At 39.4% G+C, this 24994-nt stretch overlaps 3 protein-coding genes across 3 annotated transcripts in view; 1 reads left to right on the forward strand and 2 right to left on the reverse strand.

The window, feature by feature from the left end:
• The window catches only part of LOC144647133 (uncharacterized), a 172793-nt gene that overhangs the window by 120075 nt on the left and 27724 nt on the right, over nt 1-24994 (reverse strand). The gene's annotated exons all lie outside the window — the stretch shown is intronic.
• LOC144647113 (peroxisomal acyl-coenzyme A oxidase 3-like) lies at nt 1041-13391 on the reverse strand. Its single transcript, XM_078506869.1, has 16 exons — nt 12838-13391; nt 10069-10146; nt 8966-9055; nt 8194-8426; nt 7415-7624; nt 6539-6611; nt 6246-6368; nt 5074-5194; nt 4716-4838; nt 3774-3884; nt 3586-3671; nt 3054-3122; nt 2823-2961; nt 2371-2438; nt 2139-2225; nt 1041-1644 (listed from the first exon to the last, which is right to left on the reverse strand). Exons 1-16 carry the CDS (start codon nt 13237-13239, stop codon nt 1531-1533), a joined length of 2127 nt encoding a protein of 708 aa, XP_078362995.1. The 5' UTR covers nt 13240-13391; the 3' UTR covers nt 1041-1530.
• Nucleotides 13920-24446, forward strand: LOC144647112 (peroxisomal multifunctional enzyme type 2-like). The gene is given in 6 exon segments (XM_078506868.1): nt 13920-15034; nt 16789-16854; nt 20066-20432; nt 21463-21521; nt 21523-21738; nt 22658-24446. Coding segments are annotated over 6 exon segments (2205 nt in total). The 5' UTR covers nt 13920-13933; the 3' UTR covers nt 23054-24446.

Here is a 24994-nt window from a genome sequence, read left to right on the forward strand (position 1 = left end):
CAAGATGGGATCACACACCAGCAAACGTTAACTTGGCGTTTTAATTTCGATTTGCTTTTTCTTCTGTATGGCTTGCAATTCAAAGTTTTCGTTGCTTGGAACTGTAGCAGAAGCTTCTGACTGTATATAATGCACATCCTTTTCATAAGTAAAATAATTTTTAAAAGGCGGCCAAGCTATTTCCAACGGTCAGGTGTGGCAGTATCGTAGCAAGTGGTACGTTTGGTACCCCACAGGGAGCCCTCACATCCGTTAAGAATATGAATAAAAGATTACCTAACCTCCCTTTATCGCGCGCGTGTTTTTGTGGCGGCCATTTTGAATTTTTAATTTACGCGCGGTCTGCTAGTGCGAGGTCTGGAACCGATATTACGGAAGTCTGGGACGGGCGGCAGAATTCGTAAATTCTTGGAGAATCCGATCGCTCACCGAGAATAAATAAGTGATTTTTTTAGAGCTCCGAGCAGCGTCCGCGCGATCTCCGTAATATCGGTTCCAGACCTCACACTAGCAGACCGCGCGCGTATTAAAAATTCAAAATGGCCGCCACAAAACACGCGCGCGATAAAGGTAGGTTAATCTTTTATTCATATTCTTAACGGATGTGAGGGCTCCCTGTGGTACCCTGGGTACCAGAGGTTTTTCTTGCGCAGTTTCCGGTGTCGGTCATCTCTCTATTACCCAGGGTACACGTTTAGGGGTATCAAATGGTCTTTGCGAGCATGCGAGCACAGCGTTTTTGTTTGCGAGCACGAGCATTGACAAAAATTAGCCCTGCGAGCACTCTTCAAAAACCTACCTACACTAAAAAGCGAGCATGCGAGCACTTGTAAAAATGTGCGAGCACGAGCAAACGAGCATCCACTAATATTTTGCGAGCATTGCGACATTTTGAGGGACAATTCTTGACTCCTACGTTTGGGTCAATTGGGTCACTATGTCCCTTATTCTTGTTAGAATCGTCAGAGTGGTTAAAATATAGTGTCGAACTGAGTGGAAGCATGCAAACTCCAGATGCTATCAAATCGCAGGTAACAAGAATGTTTTAGTGACTTTATTTATTGAATTGCTGTGACGGCTCTTCAGTGAAATCTTATTATCTTCAACCAAAATAATAAGAAAATCATGAAAAATGCCGTCTAAATAATAATTTAAGTTTAATATTAAACACAAGGTTGAACAACAGACTGAGCTTTACAAACATTTTCGATGTTTCTGTTTTATTGTCCTTTATACTTTACCAAGTTTAGTTTTAATGTATCTTGTTCCTAGGCCTCATGCCTTGACGCACAGTCAATCCATTTCTGGCCCAGTAATGTGGAGAAATGAATTCCGACAGAAGTCTAGAAACTAGTAACATTGTATTTTATTTTTCTACATCTTACTCAACTCCTAAATATCAATACATCTCGAGTTACTTGTATAAGTTGAATGTGATACATTCTATTACGATAATATAGATAAATATGAATCTTAATAGATATGGTATGGATAAAATACATCTCCAATTTTTCCGTAGCATTCTTCTTTTTACAATTTGCTACGATCCCGGATGACCGGAAGTTGCCGACACTCCTTCCACCAGGAAACTCGTTCCAGGTTCTCTGGGTTTTGCATGATCGCTGCATGTAAGTTTTCGTGAGCCTGGTAAGGGAGATAGTAATTAATTTTAGACCACACTTTAAGAGTAACCTTTTACATTGAATCGCATCGTCATGTTGCAAAGATCTTCAGTTGTTAAATCGAATTTTCAAACATTTTTTCAAACGTGCGATCTAGCTTCTTTGATTTTTCTGCCACCCAGACTAAATGTGGCTATACGTTTGAAAAGAAAGCAACATAGCGATGTCGTAAAAATACCGAAAATGGGCAAAGACAGAGAAAAACATGTTGTCGCTTTCCAAGCAAACAGTTGTCCGCTGACAGAATTCAATAGAGAATGTGACCAAAGTCGTCAAATTCTCTTCCTTATTGCTATGCAACAATACGTGACGCAAACACCACATGATAGACACCTCAGCCAATCACAGCTTGCGCTCAGTCTCAGAGCATTTCAAATTTTCCACCAAAGAAAAGCTTGAAAAGCTACGTGTCAAACTTTCCTGACCACGCAAAGAAATTCTCTAGTCTCGACGTACCTTTCCATTACTGTGTCCAATGGGCGAGTTAAGGATGAAATCTGGAGGAGCCAAGGCATCTACAAGAGCGACAGCTTCATTCTTTAACTAGGATAAGCACAAAGTGGAAAAAACATTTCATTAGCGAGAGAAGAACACTGTTGTAAGAGACTTATTAAAATACCTTTCTTCCAGTTGAATCTACGCAAACATGCAAACAAATGCCAAGAATGAAGAATATCACAGTACGTACCTCGTAACAGAGACTAAGAATAGCTGCTCTTACAATCCTGGCGTCATTCGCTGAACAACAGAAACCACCTATCGCAAACAGGTTAAAAAATCTTCATTAATTTGTTTATGTAAAGAAGAATTTTCTGTCACTTTAGTTATTTTGAGCTCTTTTATTGGTCGAACAAACACGTGCAATGTGATCTAACCATGCAGTCAGAGCAGAGGGATGTTCTCTTCTCGACCAATCAAATACAAATAAACATAATTTGACTTCTGTGATTTCCCGCCCTTGTTGCTGGTAACATGTTTTAGAGCGAGCTCTAATTGGTTCATCCTTAAGGTTAAAAGAGCAGAAATTGGCTGCGATAGTTTTGGTTTTCTCTCACCAATGAAAGATCGCGGATTGAATGGACCCGACTTGAGACTTGTTTAAAACAAAAGGCCAGCAGTCTTTCCCGGTAATAGCCTCACCTTGGTATAAAGTGGTGAGATGTGTCTCCAGAGAAGACAAGCCATACAAAGAACAGAGTTTGAGAAGAACTGGTTTAAGAGCTGGCGGAGTTTCATCCTCGTCGAAAATTGCTTCTTTAAATCTCTGCAAAACTGTGCACTGAACAATAAAATGGCCAACAAATAAAGATAGGGTTAGCAATCGAAGACAATTTTAGAAAAAAGGTCGTGGTCGAAATCAACGTAAGTTACCTCAATGTAGGCAAGTGCCAGTGATCTGCAGTAAAAGACTTGGCTGTCATTCCTGGCTGCGAAAGCATCCTTTAAAGAAACAAAAAAAAGAATTTCATTCCTTAGAGAAAACACGCAGTTTAAGTCTTTTTTGCCTCCCGCATAACTGAAAAAGAAACGACTATGAACAAACTTATGACACAGAGACACTGAAAAGTAATATATCAAACACGAGAGAGAGTGTATCATCACATTCCAAAGACCGAGAAGAGAGTTGAAAATACGACGCACAGCGGAGTATTTTTGACGAACTCTGAGGTGTTTAAAAATGTAATGAAAAACTCTCACGAATGCTTGAAATGTCTTGAAATATCTCAATCAAAAATAAAACTAAAAAGGAAACGGAGAAATCAAATCAGAGAAATTTCTGCTAATGCTTAAGATCACAAATCCAAGTTTGGATACTGTTTTTTTTTGGTTTAAAAAACCACCGACACGTTTTTGATTTCCTTTGATTTAGCTTAATGAATTTTTTAATGAGTTTGAGACTTACCTTTCCATTTGCCAGCTCTTGTTGAAGCTTAGCAGCACTCTCTTTTAACAGGTAACAAACAAGCCATTGGTAAGCTCCAACTAAAACTAAACAGAAACAAAATCATACAGATCAATCAGTCACTCACATTATCAAACACAGCAGACGTCCTTCACCCCTCAAAGTTCATGCTAACAAGTTTAACTTACAGTCAGGATTCCTGCAATCTTGTTCCGTCTTGGCATGAAACCTTTGTGTCATAATTTGTTCGAAGTTGTTAATGAAATCACCTGAGTGAAGTGGGCAGGTAATATGGGCACCTATTTGTAGAAATAAAGAAGATTTTTTTCTTTACATTACACTGCCTGAAGAATGGCAGTTGATTAACATATAATTATTAGTAACGCGCCCCAAGTCTGCCGCACCTGGTCCACTGAACTGGACTCTGTCTCCTGACTATTGAGAGAAAATCTGAAATTTCATTACATAGATGCGTACGTTGGTGTGCGTTTTGGGCGATTTCGATGAGGTGCGGTTCGATAAGGGAAACTTTTTCCTTTCTCTTCAAATGAAAATGTAGGTTCTTAGGCTGTTTGGTGTGTTTGGGGGGGGGGGGGGGGAGTATCTATAGAATCTGCACCAACAAATCATATAATCTTAATGTCCCTAACCCATCTACCCCTTTTTTTCGTCAAGACGAATTCCGAGATCACGGATTGTAGAAGAAGTCAAACCTTTGCTAACTAACATACAGCTCTTTTAAAAACACACATCTCATAACTGGACTACACACTAAAAGCCCTGACCAAGCGGCAACGCAGGTAGATGCAAGTTGAAAACTTTCGTCCAATTGCGTCTCCGTTTGGCCAGGACTTGCGTGCACTTGCGTTGACTTGCGTACACTTTGGTCAAGATCAAGCTTGCACTTAAGTTAACGCAGATTTTTCACCGTTTGGCCACCCTTCGCACGTCAACGCATTTTTTTGCAGTTTACTTCAAAAACTCAATTGCACCCCGTAGCATTTTAAATGACTTTTTGCAAACTTGCGTGCACTTGCGACTAAACTTGCGTGTCCGTTTGGCCAATCAAGTTGAGCTTGCGACTATTTGCGTCCACTTGCGTTACCGTTTGGCCAGTGCTTAAAGCTTACCTTTTTGCTTGGCTTCCAGAAGAGACAAGAGGTAGCTACTGGTCTGCCACAAAAGCATGTTGTTATCTCCTTCATAAGTACAATTTGGATCGTTATCATTTCTTAGCTCACCAAACCTGTTGACTGAAAGAAAAACAAGAAAATTAACCAGCAGAAAATTAAAACACTTAAAAACGAAGTTTAAGGGTGCTTATTGTTGCTATGGTAACTGTGTTATGTCATGAAGACTGATAAGAACTTGTTCACCAATAATTGGGCATTAATTTGAATCATTATTTTAATATTAACTGATATGGACTTGTAGTAAACTGTTACAAGCCACCTTAAAGGTTTATGAAGAAAAGAGAGCTTTAATTACTTGCAAGGTAACCATGGCCACCACAAGCCTCTCGGCATTCCTGGATAGCACTCTGTGCAACCCAACCAGCCAGTGGTTTGCTGGCAGATGACAATGCATGGATCTCACGGCCCAGAGCTGCCTGAAAAGCAAAAGAAAAATGTACACAAAATAAAACTGTGGCACCAAAAGTGCTTCCCTTCTGCCGTGATAATAAGTAAGCATGTTGGTTGATTGGGTCGTTTTTGAAGTATCATTGCAAAGCACTGCTTAGAAGAATAGGTCCACTCTCAAGTCACTTGGTAATTGCTCTCACTGAGTAAAAGTAAGTTGCACGATGAGGTTTAATTTATCTTTTAAGATTGTTAAGTAAAACCATTCAAATGAAAGCTATCAAGTGGTATTTTCATGTAGTACTGTTTACCAGTTGGGGTATTATGCTGTACAAGGTGGTTCAAACTTTTAAGACTAAGGCAGGGGCGTAGCTAGCCTATAGACCTGTAGGCCTGGGCCTACAAATTTTTCCACGCTACTCTTAGAAAGCAATTTTTAACATATCTCAGCATTAAATATCTCGCAACTCCCCTTGCTGATGAGATCAATGCTCATCTAGCAAGTGCAAACTATGTAGCCTTCTGGGTTAGCCAGGTGACAGGCAAACGCACAACGGTATGTACTGTTAAAGTAAAGTGTGTTAATTTACGAACGAGCGAAAATTGGCGCGATTCCTTGTAACGAAATGGTAGAATTTAGGAGCTGTTGGAATACACCAAGAATCACCAAAATGTCAGAAGGAGAAAGTATTTTCTAGGGTCTTGATCTCAAAACCTTCCCCGTTGCACCCCCCTCCCCCCTTTCCTCAAAAACAGTTGGCCAGGCCTACAACTCTTCAAAAAGCTGGCTACGCCCCTGTAAGGGATGAAACGTTTTTGTGTGACCATTCAAATGAAAGCTATCAAGTAGTACTTTCATGTGTTACTGTACTGTACAAGGTGGTTCTAACTTTAAAGTCTGTGGATAAACCCCAGTATGTGTGCATTTAAAAAAGGGCTGTATTGAGCAGTGCTGTTAATTACCAAATTTTTTACGTTAATTTTTAAATGTTTTCCAAGTAAAAATTTTAGAACATCTTTCAAATGCACAGTTAGCTGACTGTGCAGGCAAAGGTTTAACATTATTCTCAAAGAACTCACTTGTTCTTCGCCTGTTTCTCCCATCATCATACCAACTTGTAGTTCCACAAAGTTCATAAAGAACGTCCTTGCAAAATAAGCTAGAGCATATGTTGCCGCAAGCTTGGGAATAAGTCTCCATTGCTGAAAAGAACCAAACATGAAGCTGGAAATTAAAATAAAAGGATATACATTTTCTGCTTTATTTTCTTCAGTGGGGCTTAAAACTTAACGTTTACTTATTGTGCAAATGTGCCTTAGCTCTCTATGCAGTTTTTAGACCATTTGAACTTTCTTCCAACAACTTCACAAACCTGCATTTGATATTCCAGCACTGGAATCTCATCCTTTCCTGGTGGACCAAACTGCTTTCTCACAGCAGAGTACCTACAGTGACAAGGAAATCTTAAGGTAAGCTTAGAGACTAGATCATTTGTCTTTGCACAGTGAAACACGTAGTTGATTATCAACTAAAAGTTGATAAAGGCAAAACATCGACCATAGCAAATTTTGAAAAGCATTTCAAGCATTGGCTTGGCACTTTGCTCCAATAAAGGGCTAACACTCAAAACATCAGCTTTTGGAAATTCGCTGCAGCAGCTTAATTATTTACCTTAATCAAATATTCTTATCAAATGATTTTATGTTGTAATGCACTATCATGGACCCCAATATTATGTATGTTGCAGTTAATTTTTGATTTCAGTAAATTTTTTACTTTAACTAGCTAGTTTTTCCTAATTAGTTGACTTTTTTAACTATGGTAGGTAAATAATAGAGTTTGAGTTAAGGTATGGGTTGGAGTCATATATTTTAAAAAATAGTGGTTCACCCAAGGTTTCCTACGTGGCAAAGTGGATAAGGGGCTGGACAGCAAATCCAGAGGTTAAAGTTCAAATCCAGTGCAGGTTAGTAAAAATAAAAAAAATGGATGATAGTACTTAGGGGAGGGGGATCATAGCAGAAAGTAGGGGAGGGTTAGTAAAGATGGTGGGGGGGTTATGAGACATCAAGGGAGGGGAGGTGTTTTACTTTTTCTACTTGATTAGCCTAGTATAAAAAAAAACTAGCTAGCAAAAAACTAACTTGTTAAAATAAAAAATTAACTGCAACATGTGCACCAAATCACAGTCTCAGGGGTGTCCATTTATATAAAAGTTGACTGCATTATCAAGCTACAACAGTCCTACCTTATGGCAATGGATAAACATGCTCGCAGGTTGATAACACCTATACTTGTTATCCCCACCCGTGCAGCAGACAGAGCACCCAATGCAGCACCAAATCTCTTGTTTGAGTCTTTAAATGGTGTAACATACTTCCCTGTAGGGGTCACATCAGCTGTCTTATTACCCAATAAGTTTTCTCTTGGAATACGGACTTGGTTAAAAGCGACAAAGCTGAAACAAAATTTAATGTTATTAGCTAGAAATGAGCAAATTATTATCATTATTATATCAAGATATTTTCCCTCAGATGTTCAAATTAATTACTCTTCAGATCTCGGCACTTTTAATGAGACCCTGTTGAGGGGGAGATGGGTATGCATGTAATAAAAAGGTCTGAATTTAAACACAAGCCTTGTCATCATTTCATTGAACTTCATGGTGCTATTTTAAAGCTGTTTCACTTGTTAGAGTTTTTCCCTACATGGCCTCTTTATTGAGTGCTCACTCTTTGACCAACAAAAAAAATTGGCTACTTTGCCAAGCAAAGCTACCTACTTCCTTGTTGTGAATCAAAGTTAACTGTTCTAAAACAAGGATTCTTTAAAACTAACATAAAATTCGTCTCGCTGATGGATTCACAGTTTATCTTAATTTTAATACACTAAACGAAACAAGGGACTAACTTATACATTGAGTTACCCCTAGTGTTCTGTGATTCTAATCAGAAAAACCTGTAACTTATTTATGACTACAGCTAATGTTTCTTCTAAATAAAATATCACAATATTATTAAGTCTTACCCATTATCTACTCCATTTAGACCAAGTTTCTCTCCAAGATCTCCCACAGTCACCCCAGGCATGGGTGAGAGATCTGTGGTGCTGCGCACTTGAACAACAAATGAGTGAAGACCGTGGCACGTGCCGTCATGTGTGTAAAGCTGTGCGTATAATATAGCATGAGTAGCAGTTTGTCCCAGGTTGCCAACCCAACATTTTGTAGCTTCAAAGGTAGGTGTATGGACCACAAACTCCTTAAGATGCAAAATCAATGAGCAGTTATTTCACAATAAGAAATTACAAAGTTTCTGCCATTCCAAAAAGTTAGGGGAGGTATGGGTATCTGAACTTCCTGAGTATCAACTCCTCTTACTCCCAGGTTAATCCTACCCCCTGTCTCCCCTGTAAAAAGGCAAAGGGTAAAGTTATAGGGTGGTCAATCAACTAAGTCACAAATGGGAGGGGGGGGGGGGTATAAATTTATGATTTCAAAAACAAGATCTCAAATTAATTGGACAAATATTGCCCAAGTAATGACATTATGTACTATTTGGTACAGAACCAGCAGGACTGTCATTAAGTTTTAAAGCAGCTTGAAGTTATCAACCATAGCATTTTGCTCTGTATGCAAGTATGACATGACAACAATCAACACCTTCACGGTTACCCGTATGTTACCCATATCATCGAGTGAACTCAGACGTTACAGGTGTTAGGGGTCCCTGTCATGGGATACAGCCCTAAATGACAGGCCTGACCAGGGGTTACTGTGCAGCCATTAATGTGAACTCACTTGTGTTAATGGATCATAAGTTGCTGTGGTTTGAACACCTTTTGTGTTGCTTCCATGTGCTAATTCAGTCAGGGCAAAACATCCAAAGATCTGCAAGACAGCATCATTAAGTTTTTTTATTTATTATTGTTCACTTTAATCAGATGCCAACTTTTTAAGCTACATCCTGTAGAGGTGGTGGATGGTCCTTCAAAAGATGCATGTCTTGAAAAATTGTAGCCAAATTTCAGGGGGTCTCGTCGTCTCCATTTTTTCTTAGACGCCTTCTTGGAGCCTCGATTTCATTTGCAAGGCTAAAAAGGTCTCGGGCTCGCACAAAAGATATCAGTCTTGCTGTCCCGCAAAGTCTCGCATTTACCATTCGACACCCCTTCCTGTCCTGCCGGGTAAAACCCCCATATAATTTACAACCCTAAGTGAGATGAGGAGCATCCCCATCCCCCCCAGGGGAGACAGGCATGATTATCAAAATGTAAGCTTGTTTGCAAAGGTTTGCAAAGGCACGCATGTCAGGGCCTTTTTACCGATTGGTAATGAGGTAAAGTTATGAACCTCCAATGCCCTCACTAGCTCACTGATATCAAACTGCAATTAATTTATGCCTTAAATGGTAAACGTGCTGACAGAATGGTTCTTTTTAAAACGCAATTCAGCCATGTCAATCAGAAATAAATTATTCTCCAACTTTTTTTCCAGGGTAACACTACACATGCTTTACTTAATTCTAAAGAGGATCAAAAGTTACACTTAATTTTGGGAGTGAAAAAATAGAATTCGCGCTACAAAGCCTGAGAGCACACACTATCAATGACGCAACTCCCAGGGAAAAATTAAACATTCAAAGGCAAATGAAGTGAGATTGTTACATTATTAGACCCTTATTTGAAAAAATGCTAAGTTGGCACTTCATCAAATTACCATGAGGTTGCTCAAAGAGCCTTTGATTTTATACCAGGTCCTTATCAAACCAATTTATTTTTAATCACTCTTGCATCTATAATAACATATCTCTTGAAGAAGGGCTTTCCAAGTCTAAAAAAGCTACCTACTCTTCTGCTTGATTAAATACTTATTGATAATATCAAAACTTGTTTTATACCCACCTCAAACCTCTCAGCTTTGTCTCCAAGCTCCTGAATATGTTCATGTGTGCTTGAAGTTTTAACTTGACGAGCAAACACCTGAATTAAGATACCGTATTTATTCGGCTATAAGCCGAGCGATTTTGTCACCAAATCTTACAGAAAACTGGTCAAAACTCAACCAAATTGGGGGTTCGGCTTATAGCCGAGTATTTCCGCCGAAAAAAAATTCCATGGTACTAGAAAAGAGTTGAATTTGCATAAATTATTCATCTATAAGCCGAGCGATCATCGATAAAGAAAATTAACAAGCATTTGTAATTCTTGTTCATTACCTTTTATTTAAGTGGTGGCTCCTAAAAAGCCATTTGGTTTAGCGAAGAAACATTAAGAATGAAGTTTTTATTCGTCTTTTCTTCGCTATTTACTAGTAGGCTGGAAGTGCGGTCGTCCATCGGCTCGCTCTGGAATATTATTTTGTCTGCGTGCGTGATCGTCTTTTGAACGGTCGAGATCATTTGAAATCTTCCATGTATTGAACAATTTCCTCGCAATCTCTTCCACAAGTAAATTTCTGCCTGAGACTGTTTCTTTTCCTTAAGCTTTTTTAAAGTTTTAGCCGCTAACGTGACACTTCAAGAGAAGAAAGAAAGAATCGATTGTTTTGACTTGCTTTGGCGACGTCAGAAACTGACCAATCAGAAGCGGCTGTTCTCACGCTCTTGGCAAACATTGTAACACGATCTATCAGAAAGCGGCTGGCTGGATGTAATATTTTTGTTCAAAACTACAAACTTTTAATACCACGACTTCTCTGCTAAAAGAAACCACTTCAGAAAAGTTTGATTGGATTCAGAATACTCGACAAATACCGGCAACAGCACGGCGTTTCGTGTTGATAACATCTAAAGTTCATCAGCTTCATCTGCTCGCTGGCGACTTGTGAAATATTTTGCAACGAACTGAACAGTATTCATACCTCAGCAAAAACTTTCATCGGAAGGTTTAGTTGTTTGAAAACTAGTAGTTTTTGATATGATGATTTATAACCACTTAATTCTTCAGAAGAATGCGTGATTGTTTGAGATGGGATTCTAAACTCAGGTGAATTTTTTGTCACGCGTATGCACGGTTCTAAATAAATTCACCTTTTATTAGTAATTTCTTTTGTTGTTTTTTTCGATTGCATACATGTAGTTGTGATTTAACAAATATGTTAATTTGCTGCACGTGGTTGTTTTGTAGTTTGAAGGAAAAACTGGGTCTCGGCTTATAGCCGAGTGTTTTGGATTTATTTTTTGTCAGACTCGAACTGGTTCTGAAAACCGAAAGTTTAGGGTCTCGGCTTATAGCCGGGGTCGGCTTATAGCCGAATAAATACGGTAATAACAAACATTAAGCCTTACTATTGAAATTTGATATCAATGATAATGGTTTACTAGTAATCAATGCAACATTAAAATGTAAAAACTATGGAAGAATTACAAATGTAATTTTGTTTACCCGTTGGATGCAGAAGAGCTCTCAGGAACTCAATATTAAGTTAATGGACATCAAAATCGTTTGTACACTTTACTGTGAGCTCCCGTGTGCTCTAAGTTCTGTGTAGCCTGCAAAGCTGACGGTTTTGTTGAGGTTAACGTGCGCGTGAGCAAGCTGCAAAGCTGTGACAACAAGCGGCAAAGCAGCGAGGGGCCTAGAGAGAAGACAGCGAAAAATGCCATGACAGAAATATGTCACACATATGCTACACCTTAGTAATGCCTTGCGTAGAAATTTGCTTGTTTTCTATACATAAATCCATAAAAATAACCTGTAAAAAATAATTTGAACAGTTTACACTATGTATAAATACAAGCATGTAATTCTCATTAATTTTGTAAAACTCCCTGGGAACATGCAGGAGAATAAATCAGTTTTACAAATCAAATATCCTTTGCAGAGTGTTGCTCACTAGTTTATTTTTCAAAAATCAACTGCTGTTGTGATACGGTGTTTAGGACGGACGTGATTGTCAAAATAGATCAGCTGGATTATGTTAAAGCCACAGAACCTGTCAACAGATCCTCAAAATGCAAATAAGGGGGCAGAAGTAAAAAAGGCAGCCCATCCGCATGGGCAGTTTTTGGCTTTCTTCTCCCTAGAAGCATCGCAATCTCGTACCTCGAGACTTTGTTCCTTACTTCACAAGCTAGACAAAACGAGCGACTCTCAAACGTTCTGCTGCAGTTTCGAATTTGATTGTCTTGAAAAACAATAAAAATTGCCAAAAGTAAAACACCAAAAAGTTTGTTGGTCAGGCTTTTGAAAGCTAGGCATGCGCAATTCAACTGAAAGTCCCATATTTTTGGACTTCAAATCGGAACTTTCCAGGGTTACTTGTTTTTTCGACCGCTGGTCAAGGGGAACAAAGACCTTGGGTACGAGGCTAGGTCATTGCCATGGCTTCGCCCCTTGATCATGCATGCGTTAAACCCAACAAAAATGCCAGCTATGCAGGCTAAGTTCTGTGAAGCGTTGGTTTTTGCCAAGGGAGGAAAACTAGAGAACCTGGAGAAAAACCCACAGTTCAAGGATTTACTTTATGTTTCCCTATTTCTATAATTTTGCAATATGTGATGCAATGTCGACAAAATTTTCCCAATTTCTCCCGATTTCCGAATCCTACTTGCCGCCCTCTCTTCTCCCGTCTCCCATAACGTTCCTGCCTCCTTTACACCCAGGCTCCCGCCCCCTGCCCCCCCCCCCCACCCTATATTTCCCCCACCCCATTCCCTTTTAGATACTAACCGATGTGTTCAATACATATTTTGTTGCTATACTCCAATCCAACGATCCTAAAACGTCATTGAATGCTTGAACCAAAAGAGGTCTAGCCATGATGTCGTTGTCAGTCAAAAAATTGTACTCAGCAATTCTTCTACACCGTTTCATTGTGAGTTGCCGGCGTTCATCAAATGACAGTTTGCTATCGTTTGCTCGATTAAACAGTGGGTCATTTTCCATGGTTTTCCACATATTGTGCTTAAATCTAACAACATCTTCTCCCCCATCTATAAAGACTTTCATTTGAAACCAGTCGAAGGAAGCTTGTTTTCGGTAGCTGTCCAAAGGCCCTGGAGTAAAACGTCTTTCCATCTCTTCGATGGAGTTTTCGCCATGTGGCTCGCTGTCCAAAGGAAATTTGGACATGTTTTGGTGCGGTGCTACCAGGATCTTTTCTCCAACGATTGGAACAAATTCCCTCCACAAATTATCGTGATTTTCATCAAAACATTTGTTTTGTTAGCGGCATGAGTTTATATCACAAGGTGCTGGTCACAACACAAAAGATTTCTGGGAAGGTCAATCAAGGGGAATGACTCAAAGGAAATGTACTTAGTAGGGAGGGGTAAGTGCTTACTGTAAGCACCATTGGTTTTTATCGAGCTAGAGTTTCTTCTTCCGTAGTAAAAAAACTTATAGCGAAAAAATATTTTATAATTTTATCAAAAAATTGTTAGATAATAGAAAATTACAAAAAGTTTTATATCTTTAGTAGAAAGTTACTATTTTCCTGTGCCTCCCCACCCTAATCTGTACTCTTAGCCTGGCGTCTTTTGACTGAAAGCCACACACGAGATGGCAAAAGTACCTTTTGGGGTGGAGAGGAGGGGGAAAATAAGTTTCCTAACAATGAAAAACTTTTCAGTAACTTTGCCGTTACGATTATAGCATTTTTATGAAAGAATTAAATGATATTTAATCCAGGAAATTTCTTTATCTTGAAAGAATTAAATTTCTCCCGTGAAAACATTGGTATCTCTTCTCGGACTTTACCCCTCCCTGCTAAATTTGGTTCTTTTCCCTCAGTGTCATTCAAGGTCATCACGATATCTGCTCAAAGATGGCGGACGAGTTGAGGTTTGATGGTCGTGTAGTTCTTGTTACAGGGGCAGGAGGAGGGCTAGGAAAGGACTATGCGCTCGCTTTCGCCTCCAAAGGTGCTTCTGTTGTGGTGAATGATCTCGGCGGAGATGCAAAAGGTGGAGGGAAGAACAGCGTAGCGGCCGACAAAGTCGTGGAAGAGATTCGTTCGCGCGGAGGTAAAGCGGTGGCTGACTACAACTCCGTCGAGGATGGCGAGAAAGTTGTCCAAACGGCATTAGATGCATTCGGTCGGATCGACGTCCTTGTAAACAACGCTGGGATTCTGAGGGATCGATCGTTCGGGCGAACAAGTGATCTTGATTGGGATCTTATCCAACGGGTCCATCTCCGGGGGGCGTTCAAAGTTACCCGCGCCGCCTGGCCCCATATGCGGAAACAGAACTACGGCAAAATCATCATGACATCTTCGCACTCTGGTGTGTTGGGGAATTTCGGTCAAGCGAACTACAGCGCAGCTAAAATGGGGCTAATTGGTCTGAGCAACACGCTGTCCATTGAAGGTGCAAAGTACAATGTACTCTGCAATGCTATTGTTCCAATTGCTGCATCAAGGTTAACAAAGGGGCTGATGCCACCCGATGTGTTTGAAGCACTCAAGCCAGGGTATTGTACACCTTTTGTTGTGTACCTTTGTCATGAAAGCTGTCCAGAAACCGGTGGTGTCTTTGAGATGGCCGCTGGATGGGGTGCGCAGTTAAGGTGGCAGGAAAGTTCAGGGGCGATGCTGAGGAAGGGTGGTGTCACTGTGACACCAGAAATGGTGCGAGACAACTGGGATAAAATCACTGACTGGACAGGTCCTGTGAAGCCAAAGGTAAAGGGAGAACACATGACAGATCTCATAGCCCAGCTTGAAGAAAGCAAAGTCTCAAGCGAGGGAGAAGCAAAAGCTAACAAAGTTCCTGAAAAACACTTTTCATTTGAAGCCAAGAATGTTATCCTGTATGCACTAGGGGTAGGGGTGACAGTGCAGGAGGACTCGTCCCATCTCAAGTTTCTCTATGAAGGAAGTGACGACTTCAGCACATTGCCGACATTTGGAGTAATTCCAGCTCAGGTATAATATAGCAAAAATCCATGTATTTGGGGGGGAGAGGGGGGGATAACTATGCTGATGCTGCACATAAAACACTTAACTGAGATCATGTTCTCCTTCCCTCCCTAATTAAACCACTCTGGGAAAGGAGGGCATGATACAGTCATTTACTTGTCGGGTCATATGTAAAGAAACCAGATTCTGTTTTTTTTCTGATTGACAATGATTGGTCGAGAAAAAATGCACTTATGAATCGGTGTGGTCTGATTGGCAATCATATTTCAACAAGACTTCTGGACAAAAGCCGATGGTGATGGCTTTAATAGACGAAGTGTGTTTTTTAGCGAGGGCAAGTTTTCTTTTGTGTAAGCTTAAGCCCTAACGAGTTTCAAGTGCAGTTCTCTAAAGGAAGAGGCATTATTTTGGTGGAAGGAGTGTTTATAATGTGTTATGTGTGTACATAGGAAGTTTTGGCAGTTCTTCCCACGAGTTTTGGAAAAATTTTAATATTTGTTTACCAAACAATTTCAGAGGTGTTTGAATGTTTATAAAATAAAGCAACACAATGCTATCCGGCGTGAAACAGCTCTTGTTGGCGAATTCCTCATTTTCACCGAATGGTAATGAGGTATTAAAAATGACTCTTTACTTTCCTCACTCGCTGACTCGCTCACTCACTCACTCCATTCCGTATCAAACCGCAATTAATTCATGCATTTAACGGTAAACATGCTGACAGAAAGGTTTTATGCCGGAAACAAATTATTCTCCAACCTCGTTTCCAAGGTCTCTGTCTCTTACAGGGAACGAAGTTGTTTATTCACATTTAAGAAGTTTCCTAAGTGCAAAAGAGGATCAAAGATCATCATTGAGACACTTTATTCTGGTAATAAAAAAGAATAGAACTCGCGCTGTGAAGCCTCAGAGCACAAGCTATTAATGACCCATTCATGCAAATTCAAAGGCAAATGAAGAGAGATTGTGACATTACTGATTGCAGCTATAAGCTACATGCAGTTACGCTTGCCATGTGACGTGTTTTAGTTAACATTTCAGGCCACTGAGAAAGACAATGTCCATGGGGCACGTTTTTGTTTCACGTCACGTCATCCATTTTTTATCTTTGGTGAGACCGGGATTTTGAGTCCAGCAGAAACACAAAATGCTCGGGTACGTCTTTCCCTCAAATTTCATCCGCTGCTCAAAAATAACACTATACATGCTTAACTTAATGGTAAAGAGGATCAAAGGTTACACTTTATTTTGGTAGTGAAAAAATAGAATTTGCTACAAAGCCTGAGAGCACGAACCATTAATGACGCAACTCCCATGGAAAAATTTTAACATTCCAAGGCAAATAAAAGGAGATTGATACATAATGGGATGCTTATTTTGATTAGCTTAAATAAAGATACAGCATCTCCAGCTGGTAAATATACGTTCACGAGGACCATCTCACCCTGCTACCAAAATATGCATTTTTATTTCAGCATGGCAAAGTTTTAATACAGGCTGTACATCCACAATCATTCTGCAGACGTTTTTTATGCCTTATGGAAATCTGAGTCCCGAATTTGCCGCCAAGTACAAAGTTTGGTTTGATAGTTCGACCACACCTTAGGTTGTTTAAATTAGGGGGTGGTTGGGGGCCGGTTAAATAAATGTATCAAGGTGTTCTTTTCTCCCTCTCCCTTTAAAAAGAATGCCTGATCACAGGTTACTGAAAAACTTGATCTCCTGCTGATACTATTTCTCTGTTGCCCTTTCCTCATCAGATGGCTTTAAATTCTGTTGTCATGAGTGCTGTAGAACAAGCTGGACTTCCATTTAACCCTGCGAAGGTAGGAAATTTTAAGTGCCATTGTTAAAACTAACTTTATTTAAGGTGGCTGAATACAGTTTTTATGTGGCTCAAAGGCGCGCGCTACGATTTTCTGCTCACCCGAGCTAAAATGGCGCTAACAACTCTAAACAGAAATGAAAGAGAGTTCCATCTGTTACCGCGCTTTACCAAATTTGTATACAAAAGAAAACTTCAAAATACTTTCAGATAGGTCTTGAAACCTGGGACGGGAAACAATATGACAAAAAAGGTAGATTAACAACCGACAGAGAAGTTCGAATTCTGTCTTTCATTATCGCTCGCGACGCATGGCGTCATATTAGCGCTCGCTCGCACACGCAATTTGATTCTCTTCGGAGGTTGTAAAAGCCAGATTTTGGTCCAGATTTTCTCGAAAACCTACTGTACAACTTATTATTAAACTTTCACATTTAAATTAAAGGGTTGAACCACGTCCACAGCCAAAATTTTGAAAAAATCTTAAGACAGATTTTGAGCTATTTTTAAAATCGGCAAAATATCACATTTTCCTATTTTCTTTTTATATTATTTTGCATGAATGATAAATCAGAGCCAATTTCTTATTTCTGAAATTTTGAGGTAGGGTCGTATGGGTAGACTTTGAGAAAACATAGGCACGCTAAGCGTGCAGGAGTTATTTTTTCAATTTATGAGGTGGCTTGGGGTGAAACTGGGTGATTGTCCTGTTGGGATGTTTTATGCCATGGGTTGAGCTATTTGTGTATGGCGGCCCACGGAGTCACTTTTGCACAAAATTTGCTTGCAAACAAAATAATTTTCACGTGCATTTTGATACATCAGAACTGTTTTATTCAATACGTAAATTTTCATCATTTAATTAAAAACAAAAACTAATTCAATTATCAAAATGTCACAAAATGGCACGTTCTTATTCTGTTTAAAGCGATTATTTTGTTGCTAGCTTTCTAGTAACCATTTCCTTTCTTTTGTTTGTTACGGAATACTTTTGGCTTTTTGCCAAACACTGTAACATGATATTGTTGTTTTTCTCACTTTTGTAACATGACACCTTTGTTTTTTAAAACGAACGTAACACGATACCCTTGTTTTTGTAGAAAAAAAGCCACGTCTCCATATAGACGTGGACATTGAACGAAAAGTACTATAATAAACGAAATAATAAACGAATCAAATCAAAAACCACTTTCTTCGGGAAAGTTCTTTAAAGCGCACTACACCTGGAGTAATTGTTTCCTGTCAGAACTCTTCAACAAAGATTTTCGTTCATTCACAACGTAAATTCTATTCAACAAACAAGAACTAATTGAGTTATCAAATTGTCACGGAATGGCACCCTCTTAGTCTGTTTTTGCTATCGATCGTAGTTGCTTTTAACAGCAAAGTTAATACTTGTACCGGTTCATTAAATGTTTGAACGAGATGTTTTACAGTTGATTTTTATAGTTTACTTTTGCCGCCCGCTTTGCGAAGTTTGTTGGGAAATTGGAAACTTTGTTATGAAGTTGTCAATTACGTTGCGAGTTTTGCGAATATAATTGCGAACTTCGATACAAAGTTCCTAACTTCGGCCCGACTGAACTTTTCAAGTTTGGTAGAGGAGAAACAAGACATGTTGCTCGAAAGTCAGTGATTTCTGAACTAGATGATTTTAGAACTGGTCAAGGAAGGTTCAAGTAGCTTGAAGTGCAAGACAACGTTTCGCATCAGCGATCACGCAAGTGATTTGCCGATAAATAAATTTTATGCATGTAGAAATTTGGTCAAATTTTAACTTTTCTGTATGAAAACACATATTTAACGATTTCTGTAAGGCATAATCTTCACTGTCTTCAATTTCAAGTCTTCTGCGTTTGTAAACCGGATGAAACTGGATGGTTTACCCATATATAAAATTGATTTTAATCGAAGCCGACGCGACGCGACAGGGAAGACTAATTTGTTCGAGACATGTTTACCGCTCGCGGAACATAAACGTTTTTCATTTTTATGACATTTATTTCCAACAGTTTAGCGTAGCAAAGCCCTTTTTGATAACATAATTACAGAAGGTTTTAATAAACTCGGGCCGAAGTTGGGAACTTTGTATCGAAGCTCACAATTTGATTCGCGAACTCGCAACCTATTTGGCAACTTCGTAACAAACTTAATTTCCCAACGAACTTCACAAAGCGGACGGCAAAAGTAACGACAACATTATTCTTCAAATCTACATTGTGCAAATGTTATATGTAATTTTTACTACGGTCTGGAAAGCTAGCCTCTCCAAACGTACGCTCGAATAAGAAGAATAACAAGTTAGTGTTGGGCCTTTTGCTCACGGCGTGTGCGTTGTAAGTAGGGGAGCGTTACGAAAAACGTTTTTTAATCCAGGGTTAATTCACAACTCACCAATTCCGCCTCCTACAAATCTAAAATCTTCGAACGAAATCGCTCACTACAAATGTGTCAGATTGCTTTCCCCTTATAAACTACAATTTGATTGGTTCTGATAGTACCTGAAATCTGATTGGTGTGACAAACAAACATACTTCACTGACCCACTGACTGACTGACTGAATGATTACACGGGAACATCATGCCGACTAAGAGCTATTTTTGAAAAAATAACTCAAAAACGCTGTTTAAACTACTAGTGCCAGTCCCCTCTTAAGCACTCGGCCGTTCATTTAAGCTGTTTATTAGCACTTTTATTTTCCAAATATCGCATTAGATAATTTTAGGATGTAACAAACAGTGATTAGAGAAAGACAAAACTTTTCTGGAGATTGTTCAAGAGAGTTAAAGGTTGGACTGATTTGCCCTCTCAAAACTGTATTAAGCCACCTTAAATCATCAGATTTTTTTAATGTTATTTGAAATGATTAACATTATCAAGTTCTCTGACTGCTATGAAGAAGTCTCCTATATGCAATCTTTCTGCCATTTAAAAACTGGCATGTGTTCAACTTTTGGCATGAAAGTTGCCAAACTTTAAACATTTGACAACCAATCATTTCACGTTTAATAACCAATTAGATCATGTTTCAGTTATAGTGCCAAAATGTTGCGGCTTCCTCTTATCCTCCGGGCGCGTCGCCGGCCGCTTTTTTTTTTTTTCACCCCCCGCATCACGTGTTCCACTTAGATGTAGGCGACGGTATCGAATAAATATATGGTATTGACTTTCATGATAGTGCTCTCTTAATTTGTCACCATCCTTTTTACAGCTTCTTCATGGTGAGCAGTATCTGGAGCTCTATAAGCCTCTACCCACATCGGGCACCTTAACAAGCAAAGGAGAGGTTGGAGACATTCTTGACAAAGGGAAGGGAGCACTGGTGCTTGTAAACGTCACTAGTTACGACAGCAGCGGGGAAGCTGTCTGTTTCAATCAGTTCTCCATCTACATTGGTGGTGCTGGAGGGTTTGGAGGAAAGAAGCGCTCAGAGCATGCCAAGCCGCTTGTTACCATGCCAACCCGTGCCCCTGATGCTAGCGTCAAGGAGAAGACTAGCTGCTGCCAGGCTGCCATTTATCGGCTGAGTGGTGATTCAAATCCAATTCATATTGATCCAGATTTTGCCCAGATGGGAGGTACAGTGAGGCTTTTGTCATATTTTCAATGGTTGATGTCATGGTACTAGAGAGTTAATAATAATACCTCATTATATAGCCCTATTTCAATCACTATCCAGTAGCATTTTACAAGTTATTTGCAATGTTAAAATTACACATCTATGTGAATAGAGACAAAGGACAGTGGTTTGGCATATTTTTACACAAATTTGGAGACCAAGAATAAGCCAGAAGTAATTTCTTGGTCCAGATATCTTTTTATACGCAGATCCATAGCTGTTTTTATGCAATGTAATATCCAGTCCATTAACCAAATTGGTGGGAGAAAATAAAACACTTGTACAACTCAACTTTAAAAGTTTGTAATCAATGGAAAAACAGAAATTCTAACAGGGCTTGAAATAAGGCTCGGACATCGGACAATGTCCGACCAATCTGGGGGTTTGACCAATCAATTTGTCGTCTTGCCGGTCATGTTGACCGGTCACATTTTATCATTATTAAAAAAATCTAAAGTTCCCATGCTGTTCAGCTGTTTACTATCAGTATGCACCTTGCTGTGTATTGCGGAAGTTTGACCAGAGATGAACTAGAACAAAACTTTACATCAAATGCGCCAGCATCCAGCTATAGAGAAAAACACTCACTCATTCTCTACATTAATTAAAAACATCCAAATTAAAAAATCGAGAAATTATTTCAAGCCCTGTTCTAATAAAGACAAACTATTTCCTTCAATTTCCGACAGCCATGTGAATTATGATAAAACACCGACCAGTGAGTTTTTAAATTCAGACAAAGGACACGGGACCCTCCCCCTCCCCCTCCCCCTTGTTCTGGCAGGGCCTCATTTTGAATGGTAAATTATTTTGTTCCAAGTGACCTGGCTCGAGTAGTTGCAATGTGATATTCAAGTAATGAACACATGACATGTATTTCTCATCTAACATAATAGGCATGCAATGCATGCAGAGGGCACAGTATTATCTTATCTTTTTTTTATTTTTTCTAAATATTTATTTCATCTAACGTCTTTTACTCTTAACAGGTTTCTCAAGCCCCATCCTTCATGGTCTTTGTTCTTTTGGTTATGCTGCACGTCATGTATCTGAAGCAGTATGCAAACAATGACGTGAGTAAATTCAAAGCCATCAAAGCCAGGTTTTCCAAACCTGTTTATCCAGGTCAGACCATCCAGACTGACATGTGGCGAGACGGCAACAGGATTTGTCTTCAGTGCACGGCAGTTGAGAGTGGTCAGGTGGTGCTGTCAGGAGCTTATGTTGACTTGAAGGATATTGACATTGCAAAGAAGACTATGCCAGTGAGTATTGATATGAGTAGTGGCCATATTAATACGAACATGCAATAAAATGAAGGTTACCCAAGGAAGAGAAGTTTCATCGCCACCGCTGCCACCACGCCAGAGGAGATGAACCCGACACGAGAACACAACGAGAGGCGAGGACAAGACGGACAAGGGCCAAGAACAACAGCGGGGGGGTACAACAATGCCAGAGCGAAGCAGAGCGAAGCTAGCGAGCTATGGCGCATGTGCCTATTAGCAGCGAGCAATACAATAGTCAATTAGATTAGTAAATATTTTTTTTTTGTGGAATATTTTAAAATTTTAGTTTGTGGTTTGAACATTTTCTTATGCCAGAGAGGAGAGGTTTGACTCAAACATGTTTCAAACACAGTTGAAGTTCTTTCTGTGGACTATTTTCGTACTTGACCAGCTCCCCAGAGGATCACCCTAAGCTTGTGATCAATTCTCACCAAAACACTGTAAAAGCTTCTGTTGGTGACTGGGACCACCTTCAGGTTTCATGACCAGCATTTTCTTTGCTTTGCTCATGTAAAGAGTAACCACTTAACATTTGGATGTATTTTAAACACCCTTGAAGACATGCACATGATTATTTAGTGACTATCATTTGATTGTGCTTGAAAATTCTTTAAAATTTAAACGTTTGGTTTTGCTAATGTAGACACTGTTAGTAGATTCGCGTCTTCTAACTGTTTTGGGGTAGTATAGCCCTCAAGTGGAGGTGCTCCGTTTCATACCTGCCAACCTCCATCTGGAGTACAAAAATCTAGATGATTACTCTCCGAAAATCATACCAGGGGATTTGATGGTAAACTAGGAGACTTGCAGGAAAACCTGGAGAGTTGGCAGGTATGCAGTTTGTTGGAGAGGGCTTGTTTCAGTTCTGTTCAGTAATCTTGGCTGCCTTCTTTAGTCTCTGCAGGAAGTTGATGCATTATTGTCAAGCCAAGGCAAGTCAGGCCTAAAGAGTGAAATCCTTTTTAATGAAATCAGCAAACGGGTCAAAGATCACCCTGACCTTGTTAAGAAGGTCAAAGGCATCTTTGAGTGGAACGTGACAAAAGGAGGAAAGACTGCTGGCCAGTGGACTGTGGATCTGAAGAGCGGAGCGGGTTCTGTGTCAGTGGGTCCATGCAAGAAAGACAAGCCAGACTGCACTATAACTGTGGAAGATGACGACTTGGCTTCCATAGCAACAGGCAAATCAAACCCGCAGCAGTTATTCATGAAAGGGAAGTTGAAGGTGAAAGGAAACATCATGCTTACTACAAAGTTGGCCCAGTTGTTCAAAGATCATGCCAAGATGTAACGAGTTTGAGAAACTGATAGGAACAATTTTGATGAAAGAAGAAATAAACATGTAGACTTTTATAGCCTTGCTTAGAGTGAAGGGTAGTTATCTTAACATCTTTAAGATGATTTCTAAGTTAACTTAATCGTTACAAATATATATATTTTTTCGTACTTCTCCATTGTACATCACAACTTTTGAATGCAGTCACCAAGGTTGTGCACATGGTATTGGTTGAAGTCGATTGTGATTACCAAAGGGAGAAGTTTCAAACGTACTTTGGTAGAAAATATTATGGATTTGCCACTTTGTAGAGCTTATAAGGTATTTTCCGGTATGAATGACTTTTCAAGCGTTGAATAGTACTCTGCCAAAGGGAACTATTTCTCTTAACAACAGTTGGTTACAGATTCAGGACCATTCAGCAGCGCTAACAGTCAGGCCAGACATTCAGACAAATCTTTGATTAAAGACTTCTTCACGTAAAGAGTAAAAGTCTAAAATGTTCATTAATCATTTCATTATTACAATTAATACAATTAATCAATCAACCAACCATTCAATCAATCATTCAATCAGACAATCAGTTAAAGCTTTACTTGACTTTGCTAATATCTCTGAAGAAAAATATATTATACAAATAAAATGAATTTAACAAAACTATACTTCATTATTGGAAGAAACACGACTGGTTTTCACTGTAATGTACGTACGTGATAATCGAAGCAATTACACGAAACCAGTGTCAAGCGCTGGAAAACGCGTGTGACCATGTGTATCACACCAGCCAGCATAATGCCATGAACCAATCAGAACTCAAAGCGAAAACATGCAACTGGCGCCAAGCGCGGGAACACGAGTGTTTACTTTGCGCCCGAAACAGCTTGTTTGCTCATGGCTGGAGTATGTTGCACGTGTTTGTTAAACTTAAGGCCCGGCAAAACGGAGGAAACATGTTTCCATAATTGTTTCCTCGTTTTGCCATAGTTCCATGCCGCGCGGAAACTCGGAATGTTTCTGCGGTGTAGCAGAAGCAATTTCTGCTTCATGGAGACAAAAATTGACGCTGGGAACATTCTTCCCGTCGCTTCCCGTATGGCGAAACTGGGAAACATGCGCGTGCTACGAATGTTTCTGGAAACATGTTTCCTCGTTTTGCTAGGCCTTTAGAGTTTGGCAAACACAAAACCAACATATTTACTCTTCATTTTAGACAGACCATGAAAAACCATTCTCAGATGAAGTTTCTTTTCTCAGTGCATTGTTAACATGAAAAGTTTACTGAACTTCTCATATATCGATACATACAAAAAATAATGTTGATGTACCAACAGAAAAATAAAGACTTTGTTGAAAAGTGTTTGGATAAATTATCTTCAATAAAGACTTTGTTCAAAATTATCTACATGTACTCAGGTTGTCATACCAGAAACGGTTTTTACTATTTCATTTATTTTTATTTTCTATCAAATATTACCCGTATTTGCAGAAATTATTGACCGCGCAAGCTCCAAAGCCAGCTTCCATCTTTTTTACTATGAACGGAAATATTATATCCTTGTGAACGAAATGTAGCCACCGGTGCTAAATATCAAGTTGCTGTTTCAAATGCCTTTTAACGGAAACCATCAAACTGAAAACAATTTCAGGTGCTATTTAGTTTTAACGATGCATTATTTACAACATAAAAGTATTACACCTGCTTAATCTAAATTGAGCTCATTGTGTTTTAAATTTATCCACCAATTGCAGTTGGTGCGGTTAGCAACATGAGAAATAACGTTACGAAAACATAAGTATTCCTAACTACCAGAATTCCAAATGACTTCTGATGTTTGTTGACTGATTTTCCGGAGGTCCCGGAGTTTATAGTCTTTCGCGACTCGAACGCGTTAGAATTTCAAGAGAACCCTTTTTGTGCAGAAATTTGTTATATCCCGTCTTCCTCATAGTTTTTTT

This window comes from Oculina patagonica, chromosome 3 (genome assembly GCF_052425735.1).
Source record: "Oculina patagonica isolate OP01 chromosome 3, crgOcupat, whole genome shotgun sequence".
NCBI classification, from domain to species: Eukaryota; Metazoa; Cnidaria; class Anthozoa; order Scleractinia; family Oculinidae; genus Oculina; species Oculina patagonica.

Coding starts and splice junctions, on each gene's coding strand:
- LOC144647113 (XM_078506869.1), bottom strand. CDS start 13,239: ATGTCCAAATTTCCTTTGGACAGCGAGCCACATGGCGAAAACTCCATC. Junction 5,195..6,245: donor GAGAAACAGGCGAAGAACAA/GTGAGTTCTTTG, acceptor TTTGCTTTTCAG/GCAGCTCTGGGCCGTGAGAT. Junction 2,226..2,370: donor TTCTTAGTCTCTGTTACGAG/GTACGTACTGTG, acceptor TGCTTATCCTAG/TTAAAGAATGAAGCTGTCGC.